At 43.4% G+C, this 15,266-nt stretch overlaps 1 protein-coding gene across 1 annotated transcript in view; it reads left to right on the top strand.

The window, feature by feature from the left end:
* Positions 1-482: 482 nt before the first annotated feature.
* PDE4A (phosphodiesterase 4A) overlaps positions 483-15,266 on the top strand; it is a 490,104-nt gene continuing 475,320 nt past the window's right edge. The window contains exon 1 of the mRNA XM_089657626.1: positions 483-799. Within this exon, the coding sequence (XP_089513752.1) occupies positions 510-799 (290 nt within the window). The 5' untranslated portion in view covers positions 483-509. The remainder of the gene's footprint in view (positions 800-15,266) is intronic.

Here is a 15,266-nt window from a genome sequence, read left to right as displayed (position 1 = left end):
TTTCCTTTACAAAAAAAGATTGTTGCAAAATGCTTCTTTATTAATAATCAATATCTTTATTTTTGTATTTTTTTCTTTCTTTTTTTTTTTTTTTTGCATTCGATCCAATTTAAGAATAGCTGTTCCAATGAGTTTTGTTTTTTCCCCTCTTCCTTTAAAAAAGATACATTGTTACAAAATTCTTCTTTATTAATAATCAATATCTTTATTTTTATAATTTTTTTTTTTTCCTTTTCAATGATATAATTTCTTTATTTTTGTAACTTGTTTTATATGTTTTCTTTTTTTGGACAAGACAAAAGCGATTTAACTTTTAAGTTTGCCTTTTTTTATATTCGATTTGTTGGTCTAGGGATGTTAAAAAATACTTTATTTTTGAATGTTGCGTGTTGTTAGACAATAGGGATAGGATATATTACAAGCGATTATTTTTAATTTTTTTTGTAGAGAGGTTTATTTTTTGGATTCCTCCCCCCCCCCCCCCCTTTCTTTTTTTCTTCTTCGTCACGATGATGGAAGTACCGCCATGTGCGAAAAAGAGTCTCTCGCTGTCGCTTCCAATGCCACGAGAGGGGCAAGCCACCCTCAAGCCTCCACAGCATCTATGGAGGCAACCGAGGACACCCATCAGAATAAAACACAGGGGTTACTCGGACACAGACCGCCATCACCACCGGCAGATGGAAAGATCGGATGCCATGGACACCAGCGATCGACCCGGGCTGAGGAAAACCAGGATGTCGTGGCCTTCATCTTTCCATGGGACCACCAGCAACAGTCATGCAAGCCATAAACAACGGTATGTGCTCGTTTTGTTACCAAAGACAGTATTTTCGTCAGAGTCAGCTCTTGTGTAAATACAGTGGTTGCCATTAAGGACATGGAGCATTCATGTATATAGCCTCATGCATGACCCAACTGTAAGAAATGTCTCTTTTGCCTTCAAGAATGCTTCGGAGTTTATGATGCTGAGGCATGTTAGAACTGAAGGGACATAGCTAATTGCTGTCAGTGGGAAAAACAGCTGTTTCCTTCTGAAAACACTTAGGTAACACTTACCTGTACACAAGGCTGGGACAAGGGGTGGGCAGGAGGGGCAGCTGCCCTGGGCACAGTGAAGAAAGGGGGCAAAGAATGGACTTAGGATGGTACACCCATTCTACAGCATGTATTAATAGTGGGGGAAGGGAGGTGCAGTTCTGGATCCTTGCCCTAGGTGCTGGACGACACTGTCCTGGTACTGCTTGTACACATCCATACAGGCAGTACCAGTATCAATTCATGAACAGGTTTTCAACCTTTTAAACGAAAGATTCTTGTGACAATTACACAATCTGCATACCTTAACCCTGATTGACATAATAATTTGCTATGCGCCTGTGCTGTACTGATCAAAATAGTATTTTGCTGGAGGTGCTCCATGGAAGTCTACGTTGGGGCCCATAGACCCCTCCAGCAAAGTAGAGGCCCATAGATCCCTCCAGCAAAGCGGTCTATGGGCCCCTTGGTGGAGGACATTCTGAAGAATTCTCCATATAGCCTCTTGTATGGGACCCTTCATGCATGGAAGCCTTCATACATGAGGTTATATGGAGAATTCTGCCGAATGCCCTCGCCCACCTCTATGCAGATGCTTGAATCTGTTCTTGAATCTTGATTGGTGATTAATACTATGATATGAGCATCTTTAGAATTGTAGATATATCCCCAAATGCTTTCCACCCAAAGGATATATTTTATTCGCAGGTGAAGTCTAGGAGGAAGACTAATTTGGTGATTTCAATCTCTTGGGGACTAATGCAAGATGTCATAGTTTCCACCACAGTTCCTACCACCTTGAAATTTTGGGCATTCCCACTTTTCTTGTTGCATTATCCAGAATAGAACCTTTTTTCATGATTGGACAATTGTCAACATTCTTATATTCAGTTCTGTTCTTAGGCAGTCATCACAGGAGTAAAAATATTCTTTGCGTAAAAAATAGTCTAGAGCAGCTTTTCTCAAGCCTTTTTATCAAGGCGTAAGCCTTGAAATTACTTTCTGGTCTCAGGGAACCCCTGCTAAGATTACTATATCTACAGCTCATGCTACATTAGCGTGAACAGTAGGGTGCGACTACTAAGAGCTGCTCCATATGACAAAGTTATTTTCAGTAATTATATTGAAATAAAATAATTAATAATAATGATGGTCAGAAATGCAGTCAATGACAATTGTAGTGTGTGGAGAAATGCTTGCTTACACGGATAGTTAGTGGAAAAGTGGCCACTTACATTGGTGGTTAGTGAAATTCTATTTTCCAATGGTAGTAAATAAAAGAACGGCCCCTATTACACTTGTGCACTTGTGATCAGTGAAAAATAATTCCTTTACATTGGTGGTCCGTGTAAAAAATGCTCTTTACATTAGGGGTAGAAGAATTCACTTTACATTGGTGGTCAATGGGAAGATTTTCCTTTACATTGGTGGACTGTGCGATGAATGCTTCTTATATTGGTGGGCATTTAGAATGCTGCTTACATTGGGGTCCAATGGAAAGAATGCACTTTAAAATGGAGGTTGATGGGAAGAATCCTGCTTACATTAGTGGATAGTTAGAAAAATGCCCCTTACAATCGCGGTCAATGGGAAGAATGTCCGTTAACGTTGGTGGTTGGCGGGAAGAATGTCCGTTAACGTTGGCGGGAAGAATGTCCGTTAACGTTGGTGGTTGGCGGGAAGAATGTCCGTTAACGGTGGTTGGCGGGAAGAGTGTCTGTTAACGTTGGCGGGAAGAATGTCCGTTAACGTTGGCGGGAAGAATGTCCGTTAACGGTGGTTGGCGGGAAGAGTGTCCGTTAACGTTGGCGGGAAGAATGTCCGTTAACGGTGGTTGGCGGGAAGAGTGTCTGTTAACGTTGGTGGTTGGCGGGAAGAATGTCTGTTAATGTTGGCGGGAAGAATTACCGTTGGCGGGAAGAATGTCCGTTAACGTTGGTGGTTGGCGGGAAGAATGTCCGTTGGCGGGAAGAATGTCCGTTAACGTTGGTGGTTGGCGGGAAGAATGTCCATTAACATTGGTGTACTGTGGGAGGAATTCTTCTTACATTGGTGGTCATTGAGAATGCTCCTTATGTTGGTGGCCAGTGGGAAGAATGCTCTTTACATTGGAGGTCAGTGGGAAGAATGCTGCTTATATTGGTGCTCATTGAGAATGTCCTTTTGCATTGGTGGCCTGTGGGAAGAATGTCCCTTACATTGATGATTAGAAGAATGCGCCTTACATTCACAGTCAGTGGGAAGAATGTTACACTGGTGGTCAGTGTGAAGAATGTCTGTTACATTGGTGGATAGTGGGAAGAATGCTCCTTTCATTGGTGGTCGGTGGAAAGAAAGCTCTTTACATTGGAAGTCAGTGGGAAGAATGTCCCTTGCATTGGTGGTCCGTGGGAAGAATGCTTCTTACATTAGTAGTCATTGAAATGTACATTTCCACTGATGGTAAGTGGGAAAGGGGCCCCATTAACTGTTGGTCCATAGGAGAAGGTCCCTCATTACACTTGTGGTCAGCGGGAGGAATGCCCCTTACGTTCTGCATCAGTAAGAAGAATGTCCCACTTACAGATAACCTTAAATATAATTGGTGTTCCTTATCTGAGAGTCATAAATTGCTCATGGAGCCCCTAGCAATCTTTGGAGGAAGCCTGCTTAAGAAAGACTGGAGGAACCCTGCTTAAGAAAGACTGATCTAGAGGTTGGCAGCAGCTGGAAGGACCATGGAGATTCTTTGGCCTCTTTTGGAGAAAGCTGTGCCTTGATTAGGCACTGGATCATTAGGATTTTGGGTGTGCACAATATAGGGGGCTTGCATCTGAGACCTGTAAGGACAGGGATGAAATAATGGCACGGTTCCACGTTTGCTAAAAGACAACACGTTTCTCTGGCTGTCGAGAATTGCGCAATTTTGCACACTGAAAAGGACTGAACCTAGTCTTACTGCAGCCTTGCTCACACATTTGGGTATATGGGATTGCATGTCACATATGTTTATGAGAAGATGTTGCAGTTCCACCCTAAAGCCTTGCAAGAAGCCTATTGAATATGTCTGCCTTGAATTTGATACAACTTACTGGAGATAGAAAGGTAACCTTGACTTTAGCACGGTTGCAGCATTTTCTGGTTGGCATTAACAATTCACTGAATACATCAGGCATTTCTCTGGAGTGGCTCTGTACATAAATGTTTTACTTTCGGATTGTTTACAGATTTATCTAAAAGTGAACAATAATCGCATAATCCTCCCCACCCCGAGTCTGTCTGCTTCCTGCCGGGACAGCTCCTTCCTCTGTAAGGTCACTGCTTACAGTGTTGTCAGTTTAGTATACAAACACAGGTTTTATCATGTAAACAGTGCAGCATACTGTATTCCAAATGAACATAGTGCAAAACAGCAGTGCTCTGCAACCGTCCAATCAATAGACTGTCACTGTTTTGTTCTTGCCCATTTCATTCATCATTAGATGTTTTTTGCTGGTGAATGGAAGTTCATCATTTTTATTTGTCATGGTGGTGTGACCTGTTCCATTATTATCCATCCAATTTGAGACACCATCCAAAGTCAACAAAACCCATAAGCACATCTGTCAGCCTTTTTTTACTAGTCTAACCGGTGTTTTCCAAAGTGCGGGACCAGCGTCATTGGTTGTACATATCTGCTTTGCTCATAGTACATGGCAGATCGCAGGATTTATGTACAGCAGTGGGAGAATATGATTACTGTAGTGATGGCTGCTTGGGAGGTAGGGTAGGTAACTTATTCAGCAATTTTGCTTGAAATGGGTTTATCCTTTTGGACTCAACACCTACTGGTTTTTTACAGCTCCTTTGGTTCCCAGTTGGGAGATCCCTATCAGCTCCTGCAACAACCACGAGAGTATGAGAGCTCAGTTGGAATCCAAGCTCCTTGTATCTCCAGCTTTTGAGTACAGCTAACATGACTATGGATAATCCACTAAAGTTTGCATGAAGCAGTATTTCTGTGCTGTGGATCCTCCAGTTGATTCTATATTGGAATAAAAGAGAACTTAAGCTGGCCATACGTGGTCCACAAACAAGGTGGGTGGAGGAATCCCCTCCACCAAGATGTTGTATTCTGAAGCTGATACCTGCTATTGTCAGAATACACTGATCAACTCCTGCAGTTGATTAGTTGTAGTCGCTGATCGATGGAAATGGAAAATAATGGTGAATGCTTATATATCTACTTGAAGACCGCTTAAACATTACAGATTTCAAGTGGTATACCAGGATGATGCCTGCAGCTGCCCCGCCTCTGTACCCCTGCATGCAAAGCTGAATGCACGTGTTGGTCCCGCACGCATACGAAAAACGGCGATTGCACCACACATGTGAGGTATTGCCATAAACGTCAGAGCACCAGATCTCCTCTTTAACTCTAAACTGGTAACCTGTACAGCCTTATAAAGCTTTGCCTATGGAGATTTTTAAATACCGTACTTTGGCACCAAATATACCGTAGTATGTGCAATTTATAGCATGACATGTTTGGTATCTACTTACTCAGCGTAATATCATATTTTATATTTTCCCCAAAAATCAGGTATTATATTGTGTTTTTGTGTGCTTGCAAAAAAATTGCAAATCCCACCATTTTATTCTCTTTATTCTTTATTAAAGTGTCAGAAAAGGCTGGGTCTTTAACCGCCTCCCGCTCGCCATATAAGGTAATGACGGGCTTAAGGCGGTTCTCTCGTTCTGGGAGGATGTCATATGAAGTCCTCCCACTCTAACTGCATGTGTGCGGCTCCGGGAGCGTGCAGCACGGTGATCGGTGGTGCACTGCGTCCCTTGGACACAGCGGATCACCAATCAAGGGAAAGAGCCGAAGATGTCAGCTCGGTCATGTGATCAGCTGTGTCCAATCACAGCTGATCGCATGTAAATAGGGAAATGCTGGTTATCGACATTTCTCTCCTCATGAGCTGTCACACTGACAGCTCGAGAGGAGAGCCGGTAATCAGCATTCCACAGAGAGGACATGTACGCTGATCATCAGGGTACTGATGATCAGTGCTCAGATGATCAGTGTAGCCCCAGCAGTGCAACCTGCCCTCTTCAATGCCAGCTATCAGTGCTCATCAATGCCACCTGCCAGTGCCCATCAGTGCCTCATCAATGCCACATATCAGTGCCTACCAGTGCATATCAATGCCACATATCAGTGCCCATTTGGGCTGCCTTTCAGTGTGACCTATCAGTGCCAGTCAGTGCTGCCTATCAGTGCCGCCTACCAGTGCCTGTCAGTGCCGCCTAACAGTGGCAGTCAGTGCCAGCTAAAAACGCCAGTCAGTGCCGCCTATCAGTGCCATATATGATTGCTGCATTTCAGTGCCCATCAGTGATGCCTGTCAATGCCCATCAGTGCCACCTACCAGTGCCACCTATCAGTGCCCATCAGTGCAGCCTATCAGTGCCCATCACTGCAGCCTCATTAGCACACACCAATGAAGGAGAAAAATCACTTATTTACAAAATTTTGTAAGAAAAACTAAGAAAAAATTTTTTTTTTCAAAATGTTCAGTTTTTGGTTTGTTTAGCAAATAATAAAAAAAACCAAGAGGTGATTAAATACCACCAAAAGAAAGCTCTATCTGTCTCAAAAAAATGATAATGTCATATGGGTACAGTGTTGCATGACCGCGCAATTGTCATTCAAATTGTGACAGCGCTGAAAACTGGCCTGGGCAGGAAGGGGGTAAAAGTGCCCAGTAGGCTAGTGGTTAAGTGGATATTCTTAAAGGAGACTGGTTGTTGAAATAAATGGTCTGGTGACAGGGTGCATTGAAACAAAGCATAGATACACAATGCTAGCAATATTTAAATAAGGAATATCTCTTTCAGATGTATATACATTACAAAAATGAGATCATCAAACAGCATTTCCTGAAGGGAAATAAGTGATTTTTTTTTCCGCTATTAAGTTTAAGGGGCATTTGTCTCAGACGTCAGGATTTCTGTGGATGTCTACGGCTCTTGGGAGTTGTCTTGCCCTGAGCTACCATCTGAGCAAATTATTTTCCAGTTCTTTCCAGTCAGCTGATTGATTGTCATTTGATTTAGTCCTAACCCCGTTTCATTCATTTAGGTCTGGCGTGGTCTAATTGACCATTAAACATGCATGATTTATGGGCATCTGACTTAATTAGCGCTCTTTGGCCCCCATAGGATACAGTCATCAGCAGTCCATTACGTTAGACCAATGTGTGTTTATCAGTGTCTAAAACTTGACATCTGATTGAAGGTGTATCTAGACCCAAAAAGTTTTTTTTTTTTTTTTAGTTTTGGATAGAATGAGGACAAGTTAGAACCCTTCTGAAGTTGTACGGTTATCCATGGCACTGTTAGAGAGATTTCCCCTCACTTTGTGTTCTGGGGACCAGACAGGAAGTCACCAAAAATCTGCAATAGGGAAACATACAGCAATAAAAACCTAACAGAGGTTCTAGCCACCCTTAGGCTGCATTAACACCCAGGCATTTCTAGAAAGTTTAACAAAGCCACAGAAAACGCTCATTTTGTCTCTCATTTTGGAAACACACTGCAAAATTATGCCATGATTGCGGTGCCGTTAATTAATGGCACCCAAGCGGCGGTAGCAGACATGCATTTTGGTCTGTTTTGTCACACGGCAAACATGCTACAAATGTGTCGTAATGTGCTGTGAAAAACGCTCCACTCTCCCCAAAAAAGTTTTGGAGCTCCTTTGGGGCATTTATCACGCTTGGGGCAGCCCATTCTAGTGAATGGGCTTCACTATCCACGGCGAGCAGAAACACTCCAACTAGGATAAAAAAAAATAAAAATATGCTGCAGCGTGAGCTACACTCAGACGTGAGCACAGCTTTACATGCAGGGACCAGAGCTGTGTCTCCCTACACTGTGTGCATCAATAGAAACACGCAGCCCCATAACCTAGGATGTCAAGTGTCAGGAATGGATTCACCACTGGTGGTGGGACTCACCTGCCGTGTGGGCTGCAGTACCAGTGCTGGCCAGCGGGTGCTCTCAGCAGCCAGAAGCTCACTCCTGCAATCAAGCCATCAACTGAGGCTGATTGCAGGAGGTGTATTTAAGGAATGGCCAGGCCTGCAGTCAGTGCCTTGGTGTATTGTACTCCCATGAGTCCCTGTACCTGCATCCTGTCTGCTTCCTGCCTGATCCTGACTTTGCTTTGATCCTGACTCTGCCTGTACCGACCTCGGCTATTCCTGACCACTCTTCCGCCTGCTCCTTGTACCTTGTCTGCCCGTTTGCTACCAACCCGGCCTGCCCGACTACGTTTGGTGTTGTACATATTATTATCTGTTGGAGGTTTGGTTTGTTTGCACTGTGTTTATGTTTAGCCTTGCACTGCGTTTATGTATTGTTTAGCCGTTAATAAATTGTATTCTTTTATACTATACCTGAAGCCTGCGTTTCCCTGTGTCGGTCCACACATCTCTGGTCATACCCGGATCCCTGACATTACACCAAGGCCAGTCCTGACCAGAGGTGGCTGCACAGGGAAGCCATTTTGGCTTGTTGTTGGGAAGGATGCATCCGGATCCCTGACAGCAAGGCACTCCCCTGCTCCTCCTTCCCCTCCCTTCTTGAAGCTAACAGACTGCACTGTTCACTGTTGACTGTGAAAAACAGACGTTCAGGGAAGCAGCACTGAGAAAGCAGGAGCCAGCAACTATCAGCATTTTTTGGCTGCTCCTAGAAGCAAAATAGTATTCTCCTATGTGTCCATGCACATTATTTTAGGTTAGTAGCATTTTTCAAGCTTCGCCATTTAGGAGCAGAAAAAGAATTGTTTTTGTAGAGCTTTTGAGAGCTCTTTACTGGCAAAAAATACCCCACTAAACACTACTGAAACGCTTCTAACAGCTTTTTTCTACCTTTTTTTTCCCCTATATGTACTGTAAATACACTACTAAAATGCTAACACTCCTAAACGCTTTTAAAACATTACCTAAAACCGATATTACCAGCGTTTTTTGAGCCTAAAAAAAAAAACGCTCGTGTGCATGGAGCCTAAAAGTTGCTTTCACTCTGATCCGTCTTTCTTCAGTTTTTGCATTACAAAAGGTGGAAGAAAAATGAATGGCCATTAAATCCTATGGAACTAAGTTATGGGTCCATTGTGTTTTTCAAATTTCTGCTTGCTGCATGTTTGGTGCGGTAAAAAACAACGAACTTCCCCATTGAAATGGATGGAAAACACATCAAACACACACCCGCAGTTGTGATTTTGGTGCATTTTTTGAGTCATGCCTCTTTTTCACAGGTGTAAAAATCACCAGAAACATTGTAAAAACGCGGCAAAAACACATGCACATTTTTACTTAATTTTTGACAAATTGTTTACTGGGGAATGTTTATTTTATTGTGGTCAATGGTAAAATGTGCTGAAGGTTTAATACTACTTTTCTTCCAAAAGTTTGTGTTGGAATATAGAACTCAGAAGCCAGCAGGATTGTTTTTAGAAGCCAGCGCCTTTGAAAAAAACTAAAGAAAATGTAACGGAACCGACCCAGACTGCGCTTGGGTACTTCTGTTAGAAAACCGCTTCCCCGTCCAAACACTGACAACAGACACTACAGCCGAACCAGACAAGACTAGACACCAGTCTCAGAGGCGTAGCTAGGATATTTTGTGCCCGGAAACAAACGGCCATCACCCCCCGCTTCATATGGTCCCTGTAGACACCCCCCAGTCCCGATCACATTGCCCGCCCCCCCCTCATCCATGGCACTACTCGCCCAGCTCGGCTCTCCCCTCGTCCCCTCCGGCACATGCCCAGCTCACTGCCGTCCTCTCCGCTCCTCTCTCCTCTCATAACTCACTGTGGATGGCAGACATATCAGATGACACGTCTGCTGCAGCCGCTGCAGTGATCTTGTGACCTCATTTTGGCACCCCTGTACCTTGGCGCACATATGTACCCCCCTGCCCCCCCCCCCCCCCCCCCAGCTATGCCTCTGACCAGTCTTGAAGTAAACCAGGAGGTAGACTAGTTTATTTGAACAAAGATACAAGATATATACACTCGGGACAATCCCCCCCCCCCCTGCATAATGGCACAGGGCGGGGCAATCTACATTTAGTAACAAGAGACACACAGGTATTCAAACTTCACACCAGCAGACAGTCCCATCAGGAGGGAGGGCTGCTGGAGACACCTTCTCCCCCCCTACCCCCCACATCTATCAAAACATGTCTACATGTCAAAACAATCTATCTAAACATGTCTACACAGTCTGAGACAAAGCCCACACAATATTAGGACAGATCACCCTGTACCCCTAACAGGCACAGGGTGATTTACACATAAGAGGGATATGGGGAGCTGAGATAGGGGTCTCCCCACCTCTCCAAAGTGAGCTGGGTTCCATGGGCCCCCCACCCAAAGTGACTCCCAGCACAGAAAACTTCAAAGGTTGGACGCCAGCTGGCATTTTTACAGAGGAGTTCTGCCCCCTCCCAAAAATTAAAAGTCAGCAGCCACAAATACTGTAGCTGCTGATTTTTAAAATTAGGGCACTTACCTGTCCAGGGATCCGGCGGTGTCCGTACCCTGAGCCGATTCTTCAATCGGCTGTCAGATGCTGGCTCCGCCATCTTGACTAAGGGAAACCGGCAGTGAAGCCTCGCGTCTTCACAGCTGGTCTCCCACTGCGCATGAGCGAACCCGCTGCATTTAGTGAATGGGCCGCAATCTTCTGGGACCTGTAAAGTGTCCCAAAAGGCTGCCGGGGGAAGGAGGGCAGCCGAACATCTGACGAAAGTGGGAGCAGTTACCTGTCAAAACCAGGTGGAAAGTGTGGCAGCAAACGGGGGGTAGGAGGCAGATAAGGGGAGCTTCCAATTTTTGTGTGGACTTGCGCAGCACTGGCTCCTGGAATTTGTACAACCCTATGTTAGAGAGATTTCCCCTCACTTCCTGTTCTGGGGACAACCTTTTTACCAGACAGGAAGTGAAGGAATCTCTCCAACAGAGCCTTCAATGGCAGTACAACATGACAGGAATTTCCACTGGAAAAATTCCAAACTAAAAAAAAAAGTTTGGGTATGAATACACTGTAAGGAACAACAAATTCAAGTGATGTCACATATAATGTAGTTTGAGGCCGTGTGAAAAAATAACAGGAAGCGCCTAAAACTCAAAGGTATTTCCTGTGTTAGGATTAGCACAAACAGAACTGTGTAGAATAAAAAAAAAAAAGGGACAATAAAAATTCAGCGGCTTAGTCATCAGAAGAATGAAATGTAATTATTCAGAAAAGTTCAGAGAAGGAAGGAATAAATTAAATAGCAATTCAATTTTCACAGCGATGGGGGAGACACTGACTGAAAGCTAAAGGAGGGCAAGGCACAAAGTGAGTGGTGGAGATTCTAGAATTCCTCATTGCCTGAGATTGATACTAAACGGGTTCTCTTGTTAAAACACAAATTCTTAAGTGCTGCTGATGCGTTTTTTGACAACAGAACCCTCAGAATTCCGATATTTACACTGCTTGGGCTGAAGGTTCTTGTACATACAAAGGACAGCGTAGTGGTTAGTCTCAGTGCCCTGGGTTTGGTTCCCACCATAAACATGGCCTGTATAGTGCTGCATGTTCTATTTTTCTCTTTTCTATGGAAACTTGTGTTCATGGCCATTTGGGTGATTTCTGTTATCATTATGATTTAAAAAGGAGCCAAACAACTATTTGATAATAAATGACTTCATATGATCATCCTTCAATAAAAGAGAATTTTTTCGCATGATCAGTCATGTTTTCAATATCAATGCGAAAATTTCACAATTTCTGCCAGGGTATGTAAACTTTTGAGCACAACTGTACATAGTTACATAGTTAGTCTGGCTGAAAGACAAAAGTCCATCCAGTCCAACCAATAAAAAAAAAAAAGTTATAATCCTATACCCACAGTTGATCCAGAGGAAGGCAAAAAAAACCCGGCAAAGCATGATCCAATCTGCTCCTGCAGGGAAAACAATTCCTTCCTGATCCCCCGAGAGACAATCGGGTTGTCCCTGGATCACCTTTACCTATAAATGTTAGCATCCAGTTATGTTCTGTGTATCCAAGAAACAATCCAGGCCTTTTTTAAAGCAATCCACTGAGCTGGCCAGAACCAACTCTTGAGGGAGTCTATTCCACATTTTCAGAGCTCTCACTGTGAAGAAACCTTTCCGTGTTTGGAGATTAAATTTCTTTTCCTCCCAGATGTAAAGAGTGCCCCCTTGTCCTCTGTGATGACCTCAGGGTGAATAACTCTACACCGAGTTCACTATACATGTACATGTTGCTATTTTAAAAGGAAAAAAAAAAGCCTACGAACCATACTTTAGAAGTTGCATTTCTGTGGACACCGGGTGCTCCTTCTATTCCATCCAACTTTATTTTTGCACGGCTTTCCCATGTTCTTTCCCCAGCCCAAAAACATACTGGTAGGCTACTCCGCTTTCAGACAGATTTGGGTCCAGATTGTGGATACCTAATTTACTATGGTATCAGCCAACATTTTATTTTTATTATTATTATTATACAGGATTTATATAGCACCAACAGTTTGCTCAGCTCTTTACAATTTAACGGGAGACAATACAGCAACAATAAAATTCAATACAAGAGGGAAAGGAGGGCCCTGCTCCTTGGAGCTTACAATCTAGGAGGGAGGGGCTAGTGGTACAAAAGGTGGTAACTGTGGGGGATGGACTGATAGGAAGAGTAGAAGATTCCATTATTAGCTGACGGCAGGATAGGCTTCCCTGAAGAGAGAGGTTTTCAGAGATCGCCTAAAAGTGAGCAGAGTAGGCGATAGTCTGATAAATTGGGGTAGAGTGTTCCAGAGGATGGGGAAAGCTCTGGAGAAGTCCTGGAGATGAGCATGGGAGGAGGAGAAAAGGGAGCTAGAGAGTAGGAGGTCTTGCGAAGAGCGGAGAGTATGGTTTGGGTGATATTTAGAGACAAGATCAGTGATGTAATTTGGAGCAGAGTTGTAAGTGGCTTTATATGTTATTGTTAGTGTTTTGAATTACTAAGAGCTCAGTTTTGGAAAGTTTGAGGAAGTGGAGACAACATTTGGTCGCTCACATTGATACATCGTCATTCTTTTTTGGTCCTTCAAATCATGGGTCAAAAAATTAACTAATGGAACGTCCTTGTCAATGAAGCCCAAATGTAATATTGGAGCTACCAACTAAAAGCCAGCCATTGCGGGTGCAGTAAGCCAGATTGGATATTTTTTTATTTGAGTTCTGTTGTAGGTGTCTGTAAGGTGCTATTACAGCAAGCCGATAACTCCTTTATTAACGGAATAATTTACTGATGAAGTGAGATCCATATTTGTTTAAATTTTCCCTGCACGCCTGTCATCTCTCTTTGTTATCCACATGGCTGTCTTCTCCTCTTAGTTTAAATGGAAGCCTTCCTCCAGTAACTGGGAATCAATATCTCTTTCCTTGCTCTAGCTTTTCTGTGCGGTTTTTATTTGTAGACAATTTTCCCATTTGTTGGGCCCTTAAATTGTACACTGAGGACTTGGTGGCTTGCAGGATCTTCTACAGCTGTCTATGACACCACTTCATGTTAAGAAGTCTCAGGGATGTTTAACCTTGAAAACCAGCTAGAGGTTATCAGTGTGTTTAGACAGCCAGTACTTATCCAGTCCCTGGGGAGTATCTGTATCTAGCCACTGACGGGTGGGCTTCCTGTAATGCGTTGCAGCTGTGTAGCGGAGAACGAATGCAGTCATCGCCTTCTGCACTGTGTGTAGTTAAACGGATTTGTTTTGCTGCAACGATGCCTGCTAATTAGACTCCTTATCCTGTTTGCCCTGCACATAATTATGGACATTGATGAGAAAAGATTCACAAATAAATAGCGTTCTATTAAAATGTTGCAAAACTGTTAGTAAGATGCGCACTTATCTTCCCTTAGGCCACTCTCATATGGGCGTCCTTCCTACCGTCTCAGCAGGGGATCCTTCACTGATTCCCTGCTGAGTTGGATCCAGACAGAAAGGGATGGTCCTCTACTTGACATCGATGTTCCTTCAATTTGTATCCCCCGACTTGTGATGTTGAAAACATTGACTCCTGTAATATCTGTGGGCTGCTGGATGTTAGTAGATGTGTGTCCGTCTATACCTGCCCATATCTGGCTAGGTCCACAAAAGCAGCCCAGTCTTACGTTTCTGTCTGATGAACCTGAATGGACCCTGATGTAAACAGATGCACATCTGCTTATATTTGGCCACCCATAGGGATATAATAAGTCCATGTTTGATCTATCAAATTATGGGTCACAAATGGACTGATTGAAACATACAATTCCCAATACACACACGTTCCTGCAACATGGAGTGTAAGTGGGTGCTGCAGTGATGACGGACTGGAAACCGAGGACATTCAAAGCAGAAAGTATGTCACCAGCACAGGGGCAGACTGACCATTTGGAAACTCGGGCACTGCCCGAGGGCCCGGGGTCAGTAGGGGGCCCCATGAGATGTCCCAGGTACCTTTTTCATAGGCTTTTTTGAGTTTGGGCAAGGACACAGGGCCCCCCTGATCCCCCTATTGCCCGGGGGCCCCATGAGTTGTCAGTCCGCCCCTGCACCAGCACACCAAGGATCTCCGGAATGGGTCCAAGCTTTATTCAGCAATCACATCATAGTTACAGAAACAATGCTTCAAAGCCTTGCAGGACCCCTTCATCAGGCATGTGTTACTTGCCTGATGAAGGGGTTCTGCGAGTCTCTCTGAAACTTTGCTTTTGTAATTTATATGATCTCTAAAAATGGACTGATGGAACACTTATGTGAAAGGGGCAGGGTGGATAAAAATCAATGATTTTTTTTAAAAAAATAAAAAAAAATCGGATTTTTTTTATTTAAATCGGATTTTTTTAAATAAAATGCTTTTTGAGGAAAATATATTACCATCCAAAGGTTATTCCATCATGAAATAAAGATTCGTTTTTTAATTATGTAGAATAAGGCTGTATATGTTTAATTTTTTTGGTAAATAAATTCCATGAATCCATTCACAATGTCATGATCTTCCAGAGGTTTTTGTAAGATTATTGGGCAGTTTCTCTGCCTACAAGATATTATCACAGATGATTGGTTTACTTTTGCAGTTCTCAAAACTGAATTTGACTCAGCGGAGATCACATGCCTCTTCTTCACAGCAAAAATGTTATAACATGAACAGAGTT

Source organism: Staurois parvus, unplaced genomic scaffold (genome assembly GCF_062004578.1).
Source record: "Staurois parvus isolate SC_StPar_1 unplaced genomic scaffold, SC_StPar_1.0 ptg001014l, whole genome shotgun sequence".
In the NCBI taxonomy this organism is placed as follows: Eukaryota; Metazoa; Chordata; class Amphibia; order Anura; family Ranidae; genus Staurois; species Staurois parvus.
This window is presented reverse-complemented; position numbering and strand designations above follow the sequence as displayed.